This window comes from Vipera berus (assembly GCF_964194415.1).
Source record: "Vipera berus genome assembly, chromosome: 2".
NCBI classification, from domain to species: domain Eukaryota; kingdom Metazoa; phylum Chordata; class Lepidosauria; order Squamata; family Viperidae; genus Vipera; species Vipera berus.
In genome coordinates, this window is record NC_138203.1 from 165,601,549 (window position 1) to 165,627,300 (window position 25,752).

General features: G+C 41.4%; 1 protein-coding gene across 1 annotated transcript; it reads right to left on the reverse strand.

Annotated features, from left to right (window-relative positions):
• Positions 1 to 491: 491 nt before the first annotated feature.
• SIRT7 (sirtuin 7) lies at positions 492 to 25,432 on the reverse strand. Its single transcript, XM_081317986.1, has 10 exons — positions 25,196 to 25,432; positions 24,954 to 25,091; positions 16,078 to 16,182; positions 14,771 to 14,841; positions 14,614 to 14,686; positions 7,052 to 7,150; positions 6,728 to 6,964; positions 3,660 to 3,740; positions 1,225 to 1,331; positions 492 to 957 (listed from the first exon to the last, which is right to left on the reverse strand). The coding sequence occupies exons 1-10, from the start codon at positions 25,289 to 25,291 to the stop codon at positions 756 to 758; spliced, it is 1,209 nt and encodes a 402-aa protein (XP_081174112.1). The 5' UTR covers positions 25,292 to 25,432; the 3' UTR covers positions 492 to 755.
• Positions 25,433 to 25,752: the final 320 nt, after the last annotated feature.

The following is a 25,752-nucleotide window of genomic DNA, read 5'->3' on the forward strand; positions in this document are numbered from 1 at the left end:
AGTGCTGCTCAAGGCAGCTTTTAAACATAGAAATTGCTGACCTAAATGAGTGCTGGAATATGGGTAGTTCTCAACTTAAAACAAGTTCATTTAGTCACCGGTCAAAGTTACAACACCACTGAAAAGAGTGACTTAACAATCACTTTTCACTTATGACTGTTGCGGCATCCCTGTGGTCACATGATCAACATTCAGATGCTTGGCAACTGGTTCATATTTATGACGGTTGCAGTGTGCTGGGATCATGTGATCAGCTTTTGTGGCTTTCTGACAAGCAAAGTCAATGGGGAGTCCAGATAAAACAACCACGTTACTAACTTAAATCAATGGTTCACTTAACAACTGTGGTAAGAAAATTCATAAAATGGGGCAAAACTCACTTAACAAATGTTTCACTTAGCAACATAAAGTTTGGGCTCAATTGTGGTCATAACTCAAGGACTACCTGTACGGTATCTACAGCAAAACCAAAAGAGCCATGTTCAAATAACTGCCAGCAGCCATTTATAATAATTTTATTAATAATTGTTAATTGGGCAGCCCTGAGTATTAAATGCCAACCTCCCCTTAGACAGCAGAAACCCAAGCTAGGCTTTGGTCCTTGTCAGGTAATTATAAAAAAATCTCTATGAAAATAGCAGCTGTGTTTTTTCCAGTTAGCCCAGTAATCCTGATGAATTCTAGTGCAGATGTCATTTCTTGCCCTGATTTTAGCAACTATAGTTGGTCCTCAAGATTATTATTTTTAATTGTTATCAAGAGTTCTTTTTCCTCTTTGTGCCTTTTGCACAGCCTCTGCCAAACCAGCCACCAGAGGGAGGATCTGGATGCATCTGTTGTTCCTCTCCCAGTTGTACTTCATGAAGACTTGCTGGTGGAGCCACGGGTTTTCGGCTATGACTGCTTTCTTCTTCAGGTTGCAAAGGAACAGCCAGAGAAAAGATGGGATCTTTAATTCTACAAACAAACATGATAATATGTAATGTTAATTTACACAGCTACTTGAACCAAAGTAGCAGCTTACATTTTGAACTACTATGCCAAATATATTCAACTGCAGTAGGATTTGGACCACACCATCTTCCTTACAACTTCGGATGACAAATTCTGCCTCCAAAAAAATCAAAAGTAAGTCATATTATTAAGGGCATTTGACAGTTCATGACACTAACCAAGTCTGACACTGAACAAAAGTGACACTGAACAAGTTTGGTTCTCACTAACCTATCATAGGAAAGAATGGGAAGTCCCAACTCATCCATCAACAACTTCATCACATCATCACATCTTCCATGAAGTTTTAGGACTGCGAGATCATCCTTTGGTGTCCACTGCAAATACAGATTAAGGTTGGATTAGTTTCCTCAAAGACAAACAGTTTGGGAGTCATATAACATTGCTACTCTTCAGATTCAGACAGACATAAGTTTTATTTTTTTATTGTAGGGCTGGTAAAATACTTTCAGCCCTTATAAAGAAATGACATTCCAATAGTTAGATAAGAAAAAAATACTTTCTCTTTAGTTTGAATATGTGGCATCTAATAAAATTATCTTTCAAAGTGTAATACAATGGGAAACTTTTGGAATACTAAGAGGCATAATTAGCTCACATTCCAACCATCACTGCATTATCACTGGATAGAAATAGAGAAGCCAACCCAGCATTTAAGAGGAAACAAGTGTTTGAAGGTTATCAAGCTAGGACACGGGTCGGCAACCCGCGGCTCCCAGCCGCCAGATGGGCCACGGCAGCTTCCTCAAAGAGCGACGCCGCGGCCCGTTCCGAGAGGTGCGCGCGCACCTCCCCGAATGGGCGGAGCTGCGCGCGCACCTCCCCAAACCTTTGGAGAGGTGCGCGCGTACCTCCGTGCGAACGGGCCGCGGCGTCGCTCTTTGAAGAAGCTGCCGCGGCCCGTCTGCAAAGCTGCCGAAAGCGGCAGCTTTGCAGATGGGCCACGGCAGCTTCCTCAAAGAGCGACGCCGCGGCCCATTCCGAGAGGTGCGCGTGCACCTCCCCGAATGGGCGGAGCTGCGCGCGCACCTCCCCAAACCTTTGGAGAGGTGCGCGCATACCTCCGGGCGAACGGGCAGCGGTGCTGCTCTTTGAGGAAGCTGCCGCGGCCCGTCTGCAAAGCTGCCGAAAGCGGCAGCTTTGCATACGGGCCGTCGCCGTCGGGCAACTGGGAACCGGTTCCATCTCACTTTTTAAAAAAATGGCAACCGCATGCGTCCGCGCATGCGCAAAAAACCATTTTGTGCATGCGCAAAAACTTTTTTTTGCGCATGCGCGTGCATGGACACACGCACGCGGCTCCCAGTTCTTTTAATTTGTGATGGAACCGGTTCCCGGTGGCTCTTTTCCTTTTTTAGGTTGCCGACCCCTGAGCTAGGACATACATTAAGGCTTCGACTTAATCCCGACAAGACTGAGTGGTTGTACATACCGGCATCTCAGGCAATCTAGCCTATTCCATTTTTAACTATGGGGGGTGAGGTGTTACCCCCCGTAGATAGGGCTCGCAACTTGGGTGTCCTCCTTGACTCACAGCTGAGTTTGGAAGATCACATAGGAGGTGTGGCCAGGGGGGCTTTTGCCCAGGTTCGCCTGGTGCGCCAGTTGCGGCCCTATCTGGACCGAGATGCCCTACGTACAGTCACTCATATGCTTGTGACCTCTCGAATAGACTACTGCAATGCTCTCTACATGGGGCTGCCCTTGAGGACCATTCTGAGGCTTCAACTGGTGCAGAATGCGGCCGCGCGAGTTGTGATGGGGGTCTCCCAATACTCCCATGTAACACCTCTTCTCCGTGAGCTGCATTGGCTCCCAGTTGTCCCCCGGGTGAGATTCAAGGAGCTGGTGATGACCTATAAAGCCCTAAATAGCATGGGTCCGGATTATTTACGGGAGCACCTACTGCCGGCGTCAACTTCCCATCGCCCCGTGTGCTCCCACAGAGAGGGTCTCCTCAGGGTGCTGTCGGTCAGGGAGTGCCGGCTGGCGGCCCCCAGGGGGAGAGCATTTTCTGTGGGCGCGCCTGCCCTCTGGAATCAGCTGCCTGTGGAGCTCCGGATGGCTCCCGACCTTCGCTCTTTTCGCCATGACCTGAAAACCTGGTTATTCGAGCTTGCCGGCCTGGACTGAGGGATTGGGGTTTTAAATTTCATAATTTAATTTATTTTGTTTGGGGCTAAATTTAATTTAATCTATTTTTAACTTTTGTATATTTTAATTGCCCTGTACACCGCCCTGAGTCCCTCGGGAGAAGGGCGGTTTATAAATCAATCAATCAATCAAATAAATAAATAAATAAATTTCTGAGTATAGCTGAATGCCATTTAGATTCTATTCACATTATGTTAAGTGTCATTATCATGGAAATCTTAGCCCAAGAAAAGACAAAACTAAGCAAACATTTGCTCCACATATTCAAACAATTGCTCCAATATATTCCATTTATTTTAATTGACAAAACTCCAAAGGTCCACACATGCTTTTTGCTCAAGAACAATTTATTTATTCTTGGTATACAGTAGTGGGAACACTCTATGACCTTCTGCATATATTGGTCCTTTCAAAAGTATATAAAAGCAAATGATGTAAGCATATGCACCTGTATATTATGCTCTACCCAAAAATGATAAAACTGAACTCACCTGGAGATTTACAATATAGAGTTTAGGGCGATGTCTGGGTGGTTTACTCATGCACCATAAATGTGGATACTTTTTCAAAACCTGTTGGAAAAAGGACAATAACACAGCATATGTTACTGCTAAAAGGTGAACGTACCTCCTAGTTTTCAGATACATGACACTATGATATATCTAAATTTATAGGAGACTGCCTGCAATGCATATTTGCAGATTTCTCAGAAAGCAAAAGGAAAGTGGGGCAATAAGAACAATCACCTGCTAATTAATTTAATTTAATTTAATTTATTAATATTTCTATACCGCCCTTCTCCCGAAGGACTCAGGGCGGTGTACAGGGCAAGAGTAAAATACAAAATTACAAAAGTTAAAAGTAATTAAATATATGCCCATTAAAAGAACAATTAATACATAATAAATAACCCCAATAAAATAATAATAACCCCCCCAATCCCCCCTCAGGCCAGGCCGGCTTGTTCGAACAAGTATGTTTTTAGGTCGCGGCGGAAGGAGCGGAGATCGGGCGCCGTCCGGAGCTCAACTGGTAGCTGGTTCCATAATTCTGGGGCGCCCACAGAGAAAGATCTCCCCCTGGGGGCCACCAATCTACATTCTCTGACCGGTGGCACCCTGAGGAGGCCCTCTCTGTGGGAACGCACAGGGCGGAGGGAAGTTGATGCCGGCAGCAGGTGTTCCCTAAGGTACTCCGGACCCCTGCCATGTAGGGCTTTAAACACCATTACTAGTACCTTGAATCTAGTACCTTAATTAGCCTCTTATTTTGGGATTCGGGGTTACTAAGACATCCATAGGACTTTTTTCTTTTTTCTAGAAAAAATTACTTCTGGACTAAGTAACGTGCACCCGTGCAATATTCCAAGAACAGGTGGACAACGTACAATCTTATGCTAGAACCCAAATGTTATTATCTCAGATTCAAGGGGAAAATTTTAAAATCAGAATACCTGAAAGAAATGTTCTTACTAATTCCAGTTCCTACCATTACAACTATAGCTAACAAAGGTAAGTCTATATAAGTTTATTTTAAAAGATATCTGCTAATGTTTAACAGAGATTACTGGTAGGAAAATATGTGTAGAACTACAGCCTCAGTTAATGGAAAACTAAAATGCTGCCCAAGGTATCAGGGACTCTTCTCTTTAAATATGATATACCAAGGTGCATCATGTTTAAAGGTGACAAAGAAACTGAGAGAAGGAACAGATCACAGTTATTGAGATTCTTATGAAGAACTTTGGATTCATATTTAATATATTAAAATTCTGGAGATAAGAATCCCCACATATTTTGAGAGTTATCTTGGGAAAGTATTGGGTTGGAGGAAAGTGATCTTAGGGTGATTCAGTATCGCTTTTATGTTCTTAAACACAGAAATATTCTTAAAGTCTATAATTTATAAATCAAACCTTATGTGTAGAAGCTTCTAAACATGCACTTTAGCTTTGAAAAAAGTAATAAATTAGTGTCCAATTGGGCATTTATTGAAGTAGACTATACCTACTTTAATAGGAATTTTAACTACAAGAGTAGGCAATTCTTAAAGACCTTTCTGGTCTTGTAATGAACTATACAGTCTGCTCAGAATGTTTCACAAAGAGCATATTTACTTGATGCTCTTGGCTACTTTCTTTGTGAAAAAGGGAGCAAGTGATCTCAGAATAGTATTGTACTAAGACAAGAAAAAAACCAAACCTGTCCTTTTCTACTGGTTTTAATCAAATCTGCTTTCTCAACACTTATAAGGGAACAATTTGAGAATCCCTTTTCTTGATTTCTTTTTAGCAGTACCCATTGCCTGACATTTTATTTCCCGGAATAATAAATAACAAACCAGCAGTTAAGGCATATTATTTTACTTGGAAACTACAGGTAGTCTTTGACCTACGACCACAATTGAGTCCAAAATTTCTATTGCTAAGCGAGGCATTTAGTTAAGTATTTTGCCCCATTTGGCAAATGAATCCCTGCAGTTGTTAAGTTACTAACACAGTTGTTAAGTGGATCTGGCTTCCCCACTGAATCCAGGTGGGGAAGGTGGCAAAAGGTGATCAGGTGACCCCAGGACACGGCAATATGTCATAAATATGAGCCAGTTGCCAAGCACCTGAATTTTGATCACATAAACATGGGGATGCTGCAAAGGTTGTTAAGTGTGAAAAGTCATCTTAATTCACTTTACTACACTTTTATGTAACTTTGAATGGTCACTAAACAAACTGTTGTAAGTTGAGGACTACCTGTACTAAATTACTGATTTTTTTTTAATTATCAGGGAAAATACTATCTTTTCCTTTTCAGATATAATTTTAGGAGCTTCATTTCTTGCCCAGTCCAGCTATTTCACAAACCTGTATTCATTAACTTTCAGCATATCTACAGAAATATGTTATCACTTATAAAAGGAAAAAGCTTCGCACATGAACTGATTGCTACTGTACTAAAAAGAATCTGCAAGATTATATTGATGGGATAATAGGAAGGCAAATGCAGGTAGTCCTTGACTTACAACAGTTTGCTCAGTGACCGTTCAAAGTTACAACGGCAAAAAAACCCTTATGATTGTTTTACACACACTGACGACCGCTGCAGCATCCCCACGGTAATGTGATCAAAATTCAGATGCTTGGCTGCTGGCTCATATTTATGACAGTTTCAGTGTCCCAGTGTCATGTGATCCCCTTTTGCCACCTTCTGACAAGCAAAGCCAATGGGGAAGCAGATTCACTTAACAACCGTGTTACTAACGTAACACCTGCAGTGTTTCACTTAACAACTGTGCCAAGAGAGGTTGTAAAATGGGGCAAAACTTACTTAACTGCCTTGCTTAGCAGCAGAAATTTTGAGCTCAGTTGTGGTCGTAAGTCGAGGACTACTGGTATGTATGTGGTTTCAGCAACTTCTATTTTCGCAAGCTAAATTTTGAAAACTACAAACTAAAATCTCAATTAGTTCATCATTAATTTTCAGTATTTTTCCAAAAGCTTCCTATACATAGTGCAAATAATACATCTTAAACCATTAACACTAATGTGCAAAGAAGATATTTCTACCTTCAAGCTAGACCCCAAGCAAAGGATCACATCTGCTTTGCTAGCAGCTTCTGTTGCTGCCTCCCAGTTCAAGGGCTGCTGTAAAATACCCTTCTCTCCAAAGTGTACAATTGTATCTCTCAGCTGTGCTCCACATTTATGGCATAATCTCCCAGTCTGGTGCCTATGCAAGGCTGTGCGCTCTGTCACATCAAATATCCGTACATATTCACGATTGGGTGTGCAAGATGTGCAAACCTAGTTTGGGATGGAATCACAGAATTTATTAGCATTTTTCTTCTATCTAGCACAATGCACCAAATCTCACTCTCTCCAAGCACTCACCTCTATATACATGTTTCCATGCAGCTCAGACAGGGCTTCTCGAGGAAGTCCACTGCGCAAGTGAAGCCCATCACAGTTTTGAGACACAACATGCTTCACCTAAAAAGAAAAAAAAATGGGGTGAAACAGAAATAGTATCATAGACAGTAAGAGAAGTTGTTTTCCTCTTTTCCTTGCCCAATCACATTCAAGATACAGTAACAAAATTCTTATAATGTACACAAAAAATATCCTCTTTTTCTCACTACAGTAGTCCTTGACATGACAGCAACTAGGACTGAAATTTTCATTGCTAAGCAGTACAGTTGTAAACTGTGACCACATCACTTAGTGACAGCAATCCCTTCAGTCCTGGTTGTCATTAACTGAATTCCATGGTCATTAGGCAAGGCAACTTCCTGCCAGCTTCTCATGACCAAAGTCAATGGGGAAGCCAGCAGAAATTAGCAAATCTCAAACCCACAGACAGGTAAGTTGTTGCTATTAGATGGAGGAAAAAGGAGGCACAGGCATGCAGAGGAGGGTGTGCACAGGAAGGGTGCACAAGGAGGTGTGTGAGAGTGAGTCAGGGACAGTGCAGAAATGTGTGCATGAGAGGAACCATGTGGGTTGAGTGTGTGAGAGGGGTTGCACAAGTGCAGAGAGGCTGGAGAAGGATGTCCCGATTGGGGAGATTTACCCGTGACCTGCAACCTTAATTTTCAAAAAATAGAACTCACTGATTTTCTGGGGGAAGTCAGCAGGGAAGACTGCAAATGGCAATTATGTGATCAAAGGGAAGTTGGCAACCAGTTGTAATTGTGAATGGATTGCCAAGCACACAGGTCATGATATCATGACTGTGAAGTCAAGAACTGGTTGTAATCTCCATTCATTCAGTACAATCATAATTGCAAATGATCGCTGAATGAATGATCGTAGGTCAAGGATGGCCTTTATGTGTTCTGTTGATTGGCAGAGACAGTAAAATTGTTTTAAACTCACTAACTACCAGTTTGGAAGTAGCTTGCAGACAATGGTAAAGATGGCTGCCCGATGGCTAATCAATCCTCCCTGATCAAGTTTCAGCATCAGGGCCTTAAGCCCATTTCCGGTCTGAGACAAGAGAAATGGAAGATTTAGTGACTATGCTATTTGGACTCCCTGTGCAAGAATATGAGATGCAGAATGTTGCCTCCTGAAGAATTCCAAGGACTAGAAACTAATTTTCTGAAAATAGATAAAGCTATTAGCATGTCTTAAAGCAGGGGTCTTCAAACGTGGCTTTTTAATGACTTGTGGACTTCAACTCCCAGAATTCCTCAGCCAGGCACGCCAGCTGAGGAAGTCTGGGAGTTGAACTCCACAAGTCATAAAAGGGCCAAGTTTGAAGACCCCTGTCTTAAACAAAGATAGTATGCATTACAGGGAATGCAAGTACTGCTGGGCCATGGACTGCCCTCCAAAAGTGGATAAGGCTACTGAATTTTAAATTCTATAGTTACAAAGTTTAATGTACTTCTCTTCCACATCTTGAAAGCTTTCATTTCACTTCTATTCAAGTTTAAAAAGCATTTTAAAATTGTATGTGTGAAGTATATGAAAAATTACAGTGTAGCTTACTTCACTGTTAACAGAAATTGCTTTGGCACTGAGATTCTGAGCTAAGCACACAATCTTTAAGTGCTGAGATTCCTATGCATGGAAAAAAATGAAGAAAAATCATACTTTCTGTCAGGAGAAGATTGATATAAAAAATAAGATTCAAAAGGAAAGTAATAACTGATAACGAACAGATTAAAAAATCTTTTCACAATTTTCATTCTAATTTGTATAAGATGTAGGAGCTAGATAGGTCAAAATAGATGAATACTTGCTAAGACAAAACTTGTTGAAACTCACAAATTCAGAGACAATTTATGAATGACCCAATAACTACCTTTGAAATATCAGAAGCTATAAGAAAAATGAAATCAGACAAAGCCCCTAGCCCAGACGGATTTACAAGTCAATATTATAAATGTTTTGAAGGTGAACTTCTTCAGCCATTAAAGGATGTAATGAATGATCTATTACAGGGGGAAAGATACCCTCAACTTAGACAGAAGCTAATACTCTTGTTACTTATGAAGGAGCATCAGGATGCTATGATAATAAAGAATTGTAGACCAATCTCATTATTAAATGAGGATTATAAATTATTTGCTGCAGTTTTGGCAGAAAGACTAAAGTTTTACATACCTATGACAATCAAGCTGGCTTTCTGCCAAAAAGACAGTTAAGAAATAACGTGAGAACTGTTTTGTATATTATTGAATATTTACAATATCATAATGAACAACAGGCAGCTTTAATATTCTTAGATGCTGAGAAGGCCTTTGACAACTTAAATTGGGTCTTTATGTTTAAAATCCTGGAAGAAATGGACTTTGGTGGGAATTGTATTCAAGGGGTCAAAGCTGTTTATACAGTACATCACAGCAAGCAAAAATTGTTATTAACGGTGATCTAACTAAGTCACGTGAAATTTGAAAGCATACAAGACAAGGATGTCCGTTGTATCCATTGCTCTTTATCCTGGTGCTGGAAGTTTTGAATAGAGATATCAGAGAAGATGGGAAAATAAGAGGTATAAATGTTAAGAAGGAAGTTTATAAATTGAGGGACTTTGCTGATGATTTGGCGATATTTCTATAAGACCCAAAAAATAATGTAGAACATTTGATGAGGAAATTAAACCAGTTTGGGTCTTTGGCTGGTTTTAAAATAAAGAAACAGAAAACAACGACGTTAATTAAGAATAGGACTTCACAGGATGGTGATATACTGACTAAAAAGTCTGATTTTAGGGTTGAGAAAAAGGTGAAATATTTGGGGGTTATGTTAACAAACACAAGCACAAAATTGTTCAAAAATAATTATGTGCCTCTCTGGAATGGCATTAAAAAATTACCAATATGGGACAAATTGCATTTATCATTACTGGGTAGAATCTCTGTAATCAAGATGAATGTTTTACCAGGGTTCCGGTTCCGGATCACGGCATGGCCAGACGCATGTGGGAAATGCTCCCCACATCGTCTGGATTTCTTCGCCGGGGGGCCCCTGTATAGGGGTTGAAAGTCACCCTGGGGGAGAGCGGGAGAGAGGACTCTCTGGTCGGCAGTAGAAGGGTGGAGGCCCTCCCGCCGGCTTGGAGCAACTCTCCAAACCAACGAAGAAAGGATCGGCCACTCCCATGGCGCATCGTTTCAGCCGTTTCCTGCCGAAGCCAAAATTACAACAAAGCACTTGAAAACTGGGTGAGAATTGCCTTCTTCCTTTCCTGTCTACCTTTTCCTGCTAAAAGCTTCTTGAATTTGTTTCCCCTTGCGAGGAGAGAGGGAAGGGATCTTTTTTCTCCCACCCTCCTTAATAGCAGCGTCTGTCTACATCGGGAGAGAAAAAAAAGCTTTGAATTAAATAATACTAATTAATTGAACTTACTGCTTTTCTATTTTTGGCCCAAAATTCCTAAACTCACAGAAATGGACTATTCTACCTATTTGATTAAAAAAGGGGACAAAAAAGAAAAAATAAATAAAAAAGATTCAAAATTGATAATATCTACTCTGTCTGAAAAGTATTTTAAGTACTCTGGGGACATCTAGTGGCCAGGCCTGATACAGCAAGTGAATATTGTTGGCAAACAAACTTGTTTATTATATCTTGGAACTGACCTTGGCATTAAGATAAAAACCTGAAACAGCTGGAGATGAATTTAGCCTAGACCTGTGGAGGTGGACACTTACTGACTTTTGTTTGAAAATTAGCCTCCACTAGGGACTATCTTTAATTACTACAAAATGGAGACTGATCAGCCACAAACCTCGCTTGATTATAAGCTTATACTCGAAACAATCTACAAAGTCACTGAGATGTCTATCTCCAAACTCAAAAGTTTAAGTGCCAACTCTAATTCACAAACTGAAACCCAGACTCCAACCAAAGAATTCACAATTCAGGATATAACAAAATTGGAGACAGAGGAACCACTATTGAGACAGAGGAATATAAGCAACAACAACAAGGTACTGGAAAAATTAATATCCAAAAATTGGCTCCACTCAAAGAACCTACAATCTTAAAAGTACAAGGAACTATTACTAAGACAGACAACCCTAAAGACCAACAACAAACTATGGAAAAACTTAATACTCAACTTCTGACCTTTTCTAAAGTGCTTACAATTTCAGAAGTATACTACACGCAAGACAGCGATGCCAACATAGAGGACGCCAAAGTCCAACAAAGACAGCCTGTGGAAACCCTGGGCCGTCAACTACTAACTATAAAATTGGATAAGACTTTCTACTCAAAACAGACAAACCTAGATGGAAGAAGAATCCAGACCGAATTGCAGAGATATTAGAGCAAATAAAGAGAGTCGAATCAACAGGGCAACAATATAATGACTATAAATGGTTTAATTTTTGTGCATTACTGATGGTTGGATGGCCTCCTCTGGTGCAAATAATATGCATGAGAGCGAAGGAAGACCTATTTGGCAATCTAAAGGCTTTGGTCTGGAAACCCGATTGGCAAAAAAAGAAACCTAGAGTTAGATTTAAAAAATGAGTGCCTAGAGAATTATTATAGGCCATTTTGTTAGTAATTAGTGACCTATTAGGATCTGAAATAGAAAATGTTTATGAGATAGAATTAGAATGTGGTTAAGTACTTATTAGGCTTATTTTAAACATTATAATTTATACATTGACATAATGGAAATTTGGCTTATGGATCCTACGGTGAGGTTAAAATTTTGGTTATGTATAAGTAGAAGTAGATTGATAAATATAGGTTCTCCTATTGGTAACTTGTGATGTATTAGGATATGAAATAGACAATGTTTATTAGGTATAGTTTAGCCACTTAACTATCCTGTGTATGTTAGACGTTACAATCTTTGGTGTAATAAAATAAGGGAAATTTGGGTTGTGAATACCATTTGGGATGTTAAAGGTTAAATTTGAATACTATAATTAATATCAAAACTAGATAAAATTTAATAACAGGACACAGATATATTTTATTGAAACTGGACTGATAATTTTTCTTTAATTGACCATGCTATTCTTAAAAATTTGTTAGTTTAAATACGTTGCATTGAATGTTAAGGGAAATAGAGAAGGATGCTATGACAATGTAACCCGAACTATGTATTGAAAACTCTGTTATTTAATTGATGATTACCCAGGTACCATGATGCTTTCTAAATATATAGTCTTTAAATTGGAAAACCAATAAACTTGTTTTAAAAGAAAAAAAGATGAATGTTTTACCAAAGATGCTTTTCCTGTTTCAAATACTACCAATATTCACAACCGATATTCCATTTAAACAATGGCAGAGGGATATTTCAAACTCGAGAATAAGATATAGTTTATTGCAAGATGGTAAGGAACGAGGGGGGTTGGGCCTACCTGATTTGAAACGGTACTTTAATGCTTGTTGTTTGGTTTGGCTAAAAGAATGGGTGAACTTTCAGAATAAGAGGTTATTGGATCTAGAAGGTCATGAATTAAGGTTTGGCTGGCACAGTTACTTGTGGTGTGATAAAGTTAAAGTAAATGTTGATTTTAACAATCATTTTATTAGACATGCCATTTTGAAAGTTTGGAACAAATGTAAAACATGGTTCTCCACAAAGGTGCCGCTTTGGGTTTCCCAACAAGACTCCTTTTGTTAGAAAAAAGATAGTGATGAGGCCGAACTGGTGGACCTATGGCAAAATATTTTAAAATGAATGAGCCTACTTCAATTCCAAGGAGGAGTTAAAGTCAGGAGGTCATGTCTGCCATTGGTTTACATATATACAACTGAAATATTTAAATTAGACAACAAGAATCAACAAGAGTTTAGCTTTGTTAAGAATGAATTGGAAATCCTACTGCGTGGCAGTGATGAACATATTATTGCTAAAGTTTATAAAATCTTATTGAATTTAAATCTGGAAAATGAACAAGTAAAGCACTGCATGATTCAGTGGGCAAGGAACTTTGGGTATAATGTAATGCTTAAACAATGGGAGAATATGCAGAATAAAGGATTAAAATTTACATTAAACTATAAGTTAAAAGAAAATTTTTACAAGATGATGTATCATTGCTATTTAACACCAGATAAGTTATCAAGAATGTATAAAGGCATTTTAAATGAATGCTGGAAATGTAAAGGTAAAGAAGGGACCTTTTATCATTTATGGTGGACATGTGATTAAAGCAAAAAAATAGTGAGTAGGATTCATATGTTAATACAGAAAATTCTTACAAGTGGATATAGAAAGAAAACCAGATACTTTTATCTTGAGGCTAATGGACAAAGATGGGGGGGGGGGGAAATTGGAAACTTGATGTTATGCAGTATATGTTGACAGCAGCAAGATTACTCTATGCTCAGAAATGGAAGATCACATCGATCCCCACAACGGAGGAATGGTTGCAAAAACTGATGGAGCTAGCAGAGATGGTTAAATCGACTGTTTTGATTAAAGAAAAAAATACAAATACCTTTACTGTTACATGGAAACCGCTTCTGGACTTTGTGCTTGAGGTGGAAAAAAATGAAATTTTGATTTTGGGCTTTACCGATAGATTTGTTGTTATCGAAATGGCTAGTTTATACTATTTTGTAAAAGTAAAAAATTGAGGTTGGATGTTGATATTCTATTTTACTGCACCAAAGGAAGTTGGAAGTCAATGCCTTTTTTTTTCTTTTTTCCCCTTCCCTTCCCCCACTTTTCCATTCCCTTTCCCCTTCCCTATCCTTCCCATTATTTACTTTTGTATTTTCTTTGTATCGTATACTATAAACTAATTAAATTTTGGAACCAGAAAAAAGGAAGGCCAACAGCAGAAAGAGCAGGCATGTAGAAGTGGAAACAGAAGAGGGATGAAGCAGGGAAAGAAAACAAGAAAAGCAGTGTAAAATGCTGGGAATGCCAGATCCTCTCTGCATGTCAGTCTGCACATTTATGATTTAGACCAGTGTTTCTCAACCTTAGTGACCTTAAGATGTACGGATATCAACCTCTATAATTCCCCAGCAAGCATTACAACCTGGTGAATTCTGGGTGTGGAAGTCCATACATTTTAAAATTGTCCAGGGGTGTCAAACTCAATTTCATTGAGGGCCGCATTAGCACTGCGGTTGCCCTCAGGGGGCCGGGTGGGTATGGCCAGGGTGGGCGCGGCCTACTGGGTGGGCGCAGATGGAGTGCGTATGGCCTACTGGGTGGGCATAGCCAGCTCTACATCGCCATCAAGGGTGCCTATGGGGGCCTGGGCAGGAGTGGGACAGATCTGAAGGTCTCTGGCAGAAGGAGGGTCTCTGGGCCAGGGCCAAGGCAGAGGGGGCCGTTCCCTCACTGTTTCCAGGATGGTTTCGCGGGCCGCATGAAACCACTTTGCGGGCCGGATCTGGCCCCCGGGCCTTGTGTTTGACATGTCTGATTTAGACAGTGGTATCAACATGCAGCAAGCCTAAAAGTCACTGTAAGAATATGGCCTCAGAAGTGCAGGACTGAAAATCAAAGAGCTTACCAGTTTGTTCTTGTGCAAACAAGCAATGCTCATGTGGGTGAGTGTAGGCTCTGCTTCACTCAGATCGGTAGCCCTGATACAGGGGGGGGAAAAAGAAGTGTGAAAAGCGACACCCAGGACTCCAGTGTAACACAAGAAATGCTTTTGAACCGATTACCTGATACTTCTCCCTTTTTGCAGCATTGTCCACACCCCATTTGGTCCTCTGTAGTCAGGAATTGAAGCTGCCTGTAAGGAGTCACAAAGAAAAAGAAACTCTACTGGTTTCATTTCAAGAATACAGTCTTGCCTGTATTTATAAGCATCTCTACCTATTACTTCCATGCCATGAAATTACTGGATTGTTATAAACACCCCAGAGTCACTTTTTGTGAGTTAGGTGGCTCTACAAATTTGATTAATAAAAATAAAAATCCTAAATTACATTTTTGTACCAAACATGCTGCCATCACCCAAAGATCAAAGCCATTCATAGTGTATCTATCCATCAGCTCAATCTCAATCCCTTAAATGTTTACCCTAATCAAAACAATTTCTAGTTTATTCTAAAGTTACAGCTATATAACATGCTGCTTAAGCCCAGCAAGGGCAGGCACTGTTGTGTTGTGCCAGTTTTGACAAAACACTTTGATACTGTTGCCAAGGAAACTGTATAGATATGACCTTCACAATGAGCTTGACTCAAAGCAAGTTTTACATGGTAAGGATATAGTTTATCTTTCTCTTCCACATCCCAATTTTTTTAAATAAAATAGTTATGTAAAATACTAGGATAAGAAATTTATCAGCTAGCCAGGGAACTCAATTCCACTTTCAATGAGTATTTAGCTATTTGTCACAGTTCTTTTCTTTCCCAAAGCACAAAAAGTGTGAAATCTTCACATATTTTACACCTCTCCAGCATTCTTTCTCACAGAGGATTACTTCCAGAGATACATTTTGCATTCTAAACAGGAGTTGGCTCCTTGAGCAGCTCAATATACAGCTTTTTACTCACAATTTAGATGAAGATTGGTATACAGAATCCTGTTTGTTTCTACCAGTCTTGAAGAATACCTAAACAGTTTACAATGCACTACTTTGGAATGCTACCTATCAGGAGTACAATGAACACCCACTTTTCTGACCTTTTTTAGGAAAGATGTTGCAAAAAATGTAGCTTTTTTCCTAAAGAAATTGGGAAGAAAAATGAAGTTTTTCTGATTTTTTCCCCAATTTTTCCAGACTTTCACAGTGCGAGTGTTAATATACAACATAAAAGTCAAAATTTCATATGCCAAAATGCTCTCAAGTTGTGTTTTTACAGAAGTTGTTGAATTACTTCTTATGTTGTATGACTTGGGAGCCTTAAGAATTTTCAAACCCCAAAACAATGCTGCTCTCACATGATAAGCAAGGCAGGTAATTCAGTTACAAGAATCTTTTGTTGCTGATACAAAAGAAGGAACACTGATACAACCTTACCGTACTTATGCCAGCTCCGGTATACACAATAAGATGTTTAGCTCCTCGGACAACAGCAGATAGCTTGCTGACTTTTCTCTTCAATTCGTCAGGCTCATCACACACCTAAAAAAAAAAAGAATAAAAATCCCATATTTTCCAAAATGATAAAATCCACACATTTCTTTTCTTGCTTTTGTCCATCCTGTAATTGTACCCTTTACAATAAAACAGACTTAGCTCATCTAGTTGTGTTTCGTGCCTGGTTCATCAGGGGAGGCCACATTAACCTTGCAAGTCGAAAAGCAGAAACTTCCTGCCCTCCACTTTTAACTGCTTGTTCCATTAGGATGAATCCTTCCTTAGTTTTCTTCTACAATTATTAAGTGACTGAGGGCTCCTGCCCCTCTCGCCTCATTGTTTCCTAGGCAGGATCTCTTGTCCTCTTTCCTCGAGGTCTCCTATGCATTCCATCACCATAACTAATTTATTTGGAAAGCTTTTAAAAATAATTTATATTATTTCAAGCAGATACTGAATTTTACAATATCAAGAAGCCGAAGTAGAAATTACATACTGTTCTGAATAAGCACTGGCTCTCCTACCATGTACTTATAAATCTACTTGGAGCCTCAATGAAACATGCAGGAACTGTTCATTAATACAGTATATTTATCACTATTATCTCTGCCTTTAACTATTATATTTCTTCTTCAAAGTAGAAGAAAAAAAATAATTTCCCAAAAAGAGATACAGATAAACTAACTGGTTCCTTTTCTGTAAATTTAGCAGAAATCATTATTTAGTTTTGTCTGTCAGCAAGGAAAACCACAAAATTCTCGACAAGCAAAGCCAGTTCAAAAGACAATTAGGTTGTTTAACTTTAAGCCTATGAAGGGCAACCAGCTTAATTACAGAGGGTTAGATCCAGATCTGCCTTTCCAGAAACAAAAGGCCTTCAGTTCACAGCTGGAAATGAAATTCAGTGAAAAACATTCCTGAAAAAAACTATAGAAGAAACTTCCATTGTTTGTTTGTTTCTGTCAGGACCCACCTCAATCCACATCTTAGGAAATAAGAACTCTTGGATGCAAGTTTAGTCCAAAAGGAAAATGTTTACTAGGATGGAATCGATTGTGGGAATACAAGACGGAATCTGAGAAAAGTTACATTTCAATCCTATATAAACCATTCCCATTCCAGCCCCTCCCCTCATCCATTTGGTCAGGCTGTCGTCAGTTGCTAGGTGTCAGGTCCTTCCATGGGAAAGGGAACTCTCCTTGGTTTTATGGTTATTGCTTTCCTTTTCAGTTGTAAATGAAGATACAATCCAGACCTGTCTGTCCCCCCCCCTTCCCCAGTAAAACATCCCCTGTTGTTTGAAAATCGCTTTAGTAACCATCCTCTCTCCCCCCCCCTCGGAGAGATGGCAGAATCCCCAGAAATAGCACGTTGTTCTACCTATACAATTATGAAATGTGATATAAATGGATTCTGACATTCGGCTCTCCTTTCAGAAAAAAGATGAGTCCATCTGTGGGGAAAGAAAACATATAAATGTTAGCCTGGTTTGTTTGGATATTCTGTATGAAACCTCTTAAGCAACTTAGGTGCTTTAACATGGAGTTTGTTAACCCACTCATTTTCTAAATATTGTATCGTTCCATGGTGTTTTCTGGAATCTAAGATTTCTTTCACTTCAAAATGTTGTTCTCCTTCCACCATGATGGGGGGTGGTGGTGGTGGGATTTTTTCTCGTAGTGGTGATTGTTGTTCTCTCTTTAATAGACTGCAGTGGAAGGTTGGGTGTATTCGTCTAAGATTTTTGGGTAGTTCTAATTCAACTGTTACTGGGTTTATGATTCTTTTAATTGGAAAAGGTCCAATATATTTTGGTCCTAGTTTTTTACAGGGTTGGAGTGATTTCAGGTATTTTGTGGATAAATATACCATCTCTCCTACCCTAAATGGTGTGGGATCGGTTCTTTTTTTGTCTGCCTGTGTCTTGTATGCTTTTCTGGCATCTTCCAACGCTTTCCTAACGATTGGCCATGTATTTTGTAATTGAGCAATCCATTCCTTCAGATCAGGGATAACCGGTTCTTTTGGGGTTAGTTCTGGTATTGGGTTGAAACTCTGGCCTGTAGCTACTTGAAAAGGAGTGTAACCTGTGCTTGAGTGGACTGCATTATTATATGCTACTTCTGCAAAAGGCAGTAGGTCCGTCCAGTCGGACTGCTGAAAATTAATATAGCATCTCAGATATTGTTCAAGTATATTATTAAGTCTTTCAGAAGCTCCATCTGTCTGAGGATGGTGACTAGATGACAGTCCTTGGGTGGTTCCTAAGAGGGATAAAAATTCTTTCCAAAATGCCGACGTAAATTGCACCCCTCTGTCAGATATGATGCGTTGTGGTACCCCGTGCAATCTGTAAATATGCTGTACAAAAAGTTTTGCTAATGCTTTTGCAGTCGGGATTTTTTGGCAAGGTATGAAATGTACTTGCTTAGAGAACAGATCTGTGACAGTCCAGACTACGGTGTTTCCATTACTTTCTGGCAGTTCTACGATAAAATCCATGGCTATTTCTTTCCATGGGGCTGAGGGGTTTGCCACTGGTTGTAACAGACCTGGCGGTTTCCCTTGCAGTCTTTTGGCCATCGCGCAAATTTGACAGCTACCCACATAGCTTTCTATGTCCTTTTTCATAGATGGCCACCAAAATTGCCTTTTAGTTAAGTGTAAGGTTTTTACAAAGCCAAAGTGTCCTGCTGATTTTGTATCATGGCACAGTTGCATGAAATTGATTCTCTGTGTGGCAGGTATATATAGCTTCTCCCCCACCCACGGCAGTCCATCTTTAATTGTGCACACATGTTTATTTTTCTGGAACCATTCATCACTTTCCAAAGATTTCCTGAATTCTATTCCAGTTTGGCTATCTACCTTCGGCTTCATTTTTTCTTGTGCCCTGGTGGTGACTGGTGCTGCCAGTTGTTGTTCCGGTACAAGTGGTTTAAAGTCAGTAACTCTTGTGCTGTTATATTGGGGCATGCGGGATAATGCATCTGCCAGGAAGTTTTTTCCCCCCGGTAAGTGTTTGAGAGTGAAATTGAATCGGTGAAAATGTTGGGACCAGCGGGCTTGCTTAGGAGTGAGCTTCCTGGGCGTTTTTAGTGCTTCCAAATTTTTGTGGTCTGTCCAGACCTGGAAAGGTATTTTATTTCCTTCTAAAAATTGGCGCCATGTTAGTAATGCCCACCTCAACGAGAATGCCTCTTTTTCCCATATTGGCCAGCGTTGTTCTGTTTCTGTGAGTTTTCTGGATGTGTATGCGCATGGTTGCAATGTCCCCCCATCATTTTCTTGTAATAGTACGGCTCCTACCGCTACATCACTCGCATCTGCCTGTATTACAAAAGGTTTGTCGGGATCTGGGTGTTTTAGGACAGGTTCAGCAGAAAAAAGTCTCTTTAGCCTCTCAAATGCTGCTTGACATTCCATTGACCATTTCAGAGGCTGGCTGGGTTTCACGGGTGACCCCCCCTTCGTTTTCAACAAATTTGTGAGGGGCATGGCTATTTGGCCAAATGCGGGGATGAATTGGCGGTAGAAGTTTGCAAACCCCAGGAAACTTTGCAATTGCTTCCGTGTGCGGGGGGGGTGCCCACTCTAGTACTGCCCTGACCTTCTCAGGGTCCATTTCGATGCCCTCTGGAGATATGCGATATCCCAGGTAGTCAATTTTTTCCTGATGGAATTCACACTTCGATAATTTAGCATATAAGTGGGCAGCTCGCAACTTCTTCAGGACTGCTCTGACTAGTTTGATATGTTCCTCTTTGGTTTCTGTGAAGATAAGGATGTCATCGAGGTAAACCAGGACCCCCTTATATAGGTGCTCTCTCAGCACGTCATTAATTAATTGCATAAAGACTGCGGGGGCCCCTTGCAGTCCGAATGGCAATACTTTGAATTGATAGCACCCCATTGGGCAGTTGAATGCAGTCTTCCATTCGTCTCCTTCCTTAATCCTAATACGGTAGTATGCTTCCCTCAGGTCTAGTTTGGTAAAAATCTTTCCTTTCGATAGGTGGGATAACATATCCTTCATTAGGGGAAGGGGGTACAGATTACATTCACTAATTGTGTTCAAATTTCTATAGTCCACAACCAAACGAAAGGACCCATCCTTCTTCTCCCTGAACAGAACCGGGGCGGCCACTTTGGGTTTGGCAGGCTCAATAAATCCTCTTTCTAAGTTTTTCTTTATGAATCTCTCCATTTCTGCCATTTCCCTTGGGCTCATGGCATACATCCTGGGTTTTGGGAGTTTTGCCCCAGGTTTGAATTCTATGGTGCAGTCTGTGGGGCGGTGGGGGGGAAGCTCATCTGCTCTTTCCTCACTGAAAACCTCAGTCAGGTCCCTGTATTCCTCCGGTATCTCTGGTAATCCCTTCTCTTTCCCCACTGCTGCTGTCTCCTCCCTCTGGGTTGGGGGGGTGCTTTTGGAGTCTAAGTTCTTCTGCCCCCCCTTTGGGAAATTGAGTTCTGCTGTCCTCCAGTTTATCCCAGGGTTCCATTTCTTCAGCCATTCCAGTCCTAGGATCATTGGGCATTCCATGCCTGGGGCCACTATAAACGTTATGTCCTCCTCATGGGGCCCCAGTGATAGGTGGATTGGTAAAGTGGCTAGGGTGGCTGGTCCTCCCCCTGCTATTGTCCCATCTAATTGACTAAAAGAGATTGGTTGTTTTAGCCTCCTCACTGGGATGCTCAATCTCTCCACCAGCGTTGGGCTGATAAGGCAGCGGATGCACCCAGAGTCTATCAGAGCTTTTATTTTGGCTGCTTCAGGCATAGGGGAAGCTAATATAGTCACTGTCTTAAGTATGGGTGGAAGGGGTCCACTTGCCAATGGTTCTCCCTCTGAGCTGTCTTCCGAGTTGTCCACCGTCCCTGCGGTGCAGGCCGGAGTCCAGTCCCAGTTCCTGGCAGGAATTGTGGACTCTACAGCCTCTGTCCCCTTCATGGAAGATTCTTTTGTGTTGCCTTGGGGCTTCCCTGGCTTCTTGGAGGATGATGCCTCTGGTTTTCGTGGGGGGGCTTTTGAACGACATTCTGCAGCACGGTGGCCCTCTCTCCCGCAGTTGAAGCAACTTGTTGATTTTTTGGCTGTGGCTGGTGGTTTTTCCCCCTCGCGTTTGCTCGGGTGGCAGGCGGCCCCATGGTTTTCCACTGCGGTGTCTCTTCAGTAGGTCTATTTCCACTTCCTCCGCCAGGATGTACCAGTCGTCGAGGTGGGGTGGGTCTCCTCGAGGCAGGCAAGCATCATACAGGTCGTAGTTCAGACCGTCTTTGAAGTGGCTAAGGAGGATGTCTTCTGGCCAGTTCAGCTTGCTGGCAATGGCTCGGAATTCTTGGGTATAATCAGCCACTGCTCGCCTGCCCTGCCTCACCGTTTTGATTCTCTCCCGGGCCTTACGGTCAGCCAAAGGATCCTCGAACCGTCGCCTCAAAGATGACATGAATCGGTTGAAGTCGTTGAGTTCTGGGGCGTTGGAGTCATGCAAGTTCACCACCCAGTCTGCAGCCGTCCCGTCCAGGGCAGATTGCACAATTCGGATGCGTGTTTTGTCACTGGGGATGTCCCGTCTGTACTCTTCCATGTAGCTGAGGACTTGGGTTAGGAAAAATCCCAGTCGTGATGGCTCCCCCTTGAATTTGACTTCCAGGGGCGGGAGTCTTTGGCTGGAGCGTTGTCTGCGCCGTGGCCGGTATCGCTCCTCATCCTGGTCCCCATCTGTGGTTCTGGGGGGGGTGGGTACTGCTGAGGCAGCAATTCCTGTTCCATTGGATGGCCCCGGGGTTTCAGGTGTTGGATCCCCTCCGTTACCTTTCCAGTTGCGTCCCCAGGCGCTGCCTCGGTTGCGATTTTCAGCTCTCTCCTCCCTCAGTGAACTCAGGGTTGCTTTCATCAGATCAATGGCCTTTTCCAGGATCCGCTCCTCCTCGCTGGCGTGCAGGGAACTCTCCATCTCTTGCCTCCATTCCGGTTGGTGGTTACTACGCCTCAGGGTCGTTTCTCCCAAAGCCTTTTCCCACTCACTTCTCCTTCCAACGCCCATCGACCACCGGGGTTTTCGGTCGTACTGCTCCACCACTTCTTCCCCGGGGGAATATGCTGCTTCAGCTTCCCATTGTCTCTGGGATTCCATTTGGGGGGAAGACTCCCCCTCCATGGGGCTTCCCTCCTCTCTTGCTTCGTCGCCAGACATTTTATTTGTTGCAAAGTCCCCCAGTAAGGTTTTCCCTTCTAGGTTGACTCTTAAAGCAGATTCCGTCTACTGTCAGGACCCACCTCAATCCACATCTTAGGAAATAAGAACTCTTGGATGCAAGTTTAGTCCAAAAGGAAAATGTTTACTAGGATGGAATCGATTGTGGGAATACAAGACGGAATCTGAGAAAAGTTACATTTCAATCCTATATAAACCATTCCCATTCCAGCCCCTCCCCTCATCCATTTGGTCAGGCTGTCGTCAGTTGCTAGGTGTCAGGTCCTTCCATGGGAAAGGGAACTCTCCTTGGTTTTATGGTTATTGCTTTCCTTTTCAGTTGTAAATGAAGATACAATCCAGACCTGTCTGTCCCCCCTCCCTTCCCCAGTAAAACATCCCCTGTTGTTTGAAAATCGCTTTAGTAACCATCCTCTCCCCCCCCTCGGAGAGATGGCAGAATCCCCAGAAATAGCACGTTGTTCTACCTATACAATTATGAAATGTGATATAAATGGATTCTGACAGTTTCTTAATTTACAATAGTTTTCCTCGCTGACACTTACCTCATGAATAGCTTTTAAATGCTAAACAAAACTTCAGGAAAATCGTTCAGGGAAATGGAACAAATTGTATTCTCTTTAACCATGAGTGCAAACATCACGCAGTGATTCATTCTCTGTGGCAGGTGATGTTTATACTAAACATGTAAAGATCAATTTATATTTGAAGTTTTTTGTATATCCATATATACATAAACTTGTTGATCATTAAAAAGCCAAACATCTAAAAATTGTAATAATGGAAAAGGTTTCCAAGCAGACCTTTAACAAAAATAAAAATGCAATCAGAAGTTTTTAAGATGCAGAAAATCAGTTGAATGATAAAAATTTTATCACAAATTTTGGACAGTATAAAAAGCTGTGCATATTTATTTACAAAAAAATTAGATAGTTAAATACTCCTACTTTTTAAATTCAACCGAATACGTACTAGTGGAATATAAATACATTACTACTACTTTCCAGTAGTAGTTAACTTTAATTTATATAAAAATATAGATGTGCTGTTATTTATCTTACCTTCCAAACACAGAAGTCTTACAGATGTGACAGATTTATTGTGTTACATGCTTTTTTCCTGCTAATTAAAATACTCTCCAGCAATTCTTGAATATATTACTGTATACTACTTAAAATTCTGATTCTTGTAACTTTTAACTGGTTGAGGTAACCAAGGTACCTCAAGTGGGCTAACATGCATCCAAAATCAAGGACCCATGACTCCTGTGGAATTGAAATTTGGCAAATTTTATAAAACATTTTATGACATAAAATGATCATAAAACAGTTTATGATGTAAAACAAAATGATTTTGTATTATGTCACAAAACATTCCTTGTGCTAATGTTTGACTGTGCTATACAGTTTAGCATGGGCTAGTTTCAAGGCAGATACATCTCTGGATGTATCCTGGCTTTTTCAGTGAAGACTGTACTTTAGAAGCCATTAGAAGCTCTGTCACTGCTGAAAGCATGGGGGTCCTTAGTGCTCCATGAGCTCGGTGGTCTTCTTGCAGACATTTCATTACCAAACTGAGTAATATCATCAGTGCAAGCACTAATGCACTGTTTAGCCCTGATGATGTTAGCTTAGTAATGAAACATTTGCAAAAAAACCACCAAGCTCAGAGAGCACCAAGGACCCCACAGTTTAAAGTCGAGCTATAAATATTCTCACTGTTGGAAGTATTGAAGAATCTGGTAAGGAAATATCTATGAAAGGATGACCCGGGGGTCATTTATTGTTTGGTGAAAAATTAAGCTTGCATGAAATTTACTGTCCCCATTGCCAATCCTTATCCTGCATCTAGAGACCAGAATTGTGCAGGCAATAGCTTTCTTCATGACACTGTATGAAGTGGAAATTTGACTTTGAAGGAATAGAATGGAAATTCTGTTTTTTCAAAGTCAAATTTGACACCTTTCAACTTTGACACTGGAAAAGATTTGTGAGAATACTGTGGACAGCCAAACAAACAAACAAATGGATCATCAAGCAACTCAATCCAGAATTTTAATTTGAAGCACAAATGGCCAGGCTGAAATTATCATACTTTGGACACATTATGCAAAGATCTACTTTTCTACAGAACCCTATAATGCTGAGAAAGGGGGGAGGGGGAAATGAAGATGTTAACCAACCACAAGTCAGATGGATTCACTTACAGCAGTGATGGGTGAACCCGTTGGACAACCTGAAGCACCACACAGGGATCAGATCCTCCTGGAGAAAATCTATCTATGTGGTCACTAAGAGTTGATAGCAACCTGAGGGCATATAATCAATTGGGCATATATTTCCAGTCATTGCCAAACATCTAGCTTTTTTTCATCCTTAAATAGATGATAAAGCATAGCTAATTTTACAGACCTTGAAGCTGATTTTAGATCTGGCAAAACAATTTAACTCCTGTCTAGCTAAGGCCACTATAGAACTTGTCAACTGAGGATATTTAGAAAAAATACACGCTAGAGCTTGCTTGAGCCGTGGGGCAAGTTGGAAGAAGCCCTCACGTCGATCAGGGCAATGACAGCACAGCGAAGAACCTACCCACCTCCTCTAGCCGGCGCCGCAGCCTTTCACGCTTCTTGCGAAGTCGCTCCAGATCTCGCACCATCTCTTGACATCCAGACAGAAGCATCGCCTCGTCGGCGCTCCGGTCAGCCGCTGGTTTGCGCAGGATTCGGGACACCTGGGTCGAACGAGGAAAAGAGCGTAAGAGAAGGGGAGGGCGTGTTGCCAAGCCGACGCCTCGAGAAGCACCGCCCGCCTGGATTTCCGGCAACCTCGCCGTACCTGCCTCCGTCGCTCTCGCTGCTCTTCTTGGCGGAGGAATTCGGCGCGAGCCGCCGCTTTCCGCTCCGAGCGACTTAAACTTCGACCGGCCGCCATTCCCTGACTAATTTCCGGGTTCCTATCTTCCGAAGCGGAGGGTTCGACTACTTCCGTTTCCGGCCGCTCGCAACAGACGACGCTCGGCGGCAACTGCTTGCTGCCCTGGGGACGCAAATGATGTTCGCTGCTGTTGCCAGGCTATTTCAAGATAGAAGCTTAGGACACAGTTCTGCTACTTCCGGTTGGACTTGTCTTCCATTGTAGATAAACCTGCCGTTTTTATTACCTCCATAGAGAACTAGGGTCGAATTCCTGCTCCCTCCTCGTTTGGGAAAGTGCGCTCTCTTTCGGATTGGGGGTTTAAAAACGATGCTGGTGTGTACCGTAGGATAATTGCGCTGCTCCGGTCCCTCCTTCTCCCAGAGGTAGGCAACCTTGGCTCTTTTATGACTCGTGGACTTCAACTCCCAGAATTCCTGAGCCAGATGTGCTGGCTCAGGAATTCTGGGAGTTGAAGT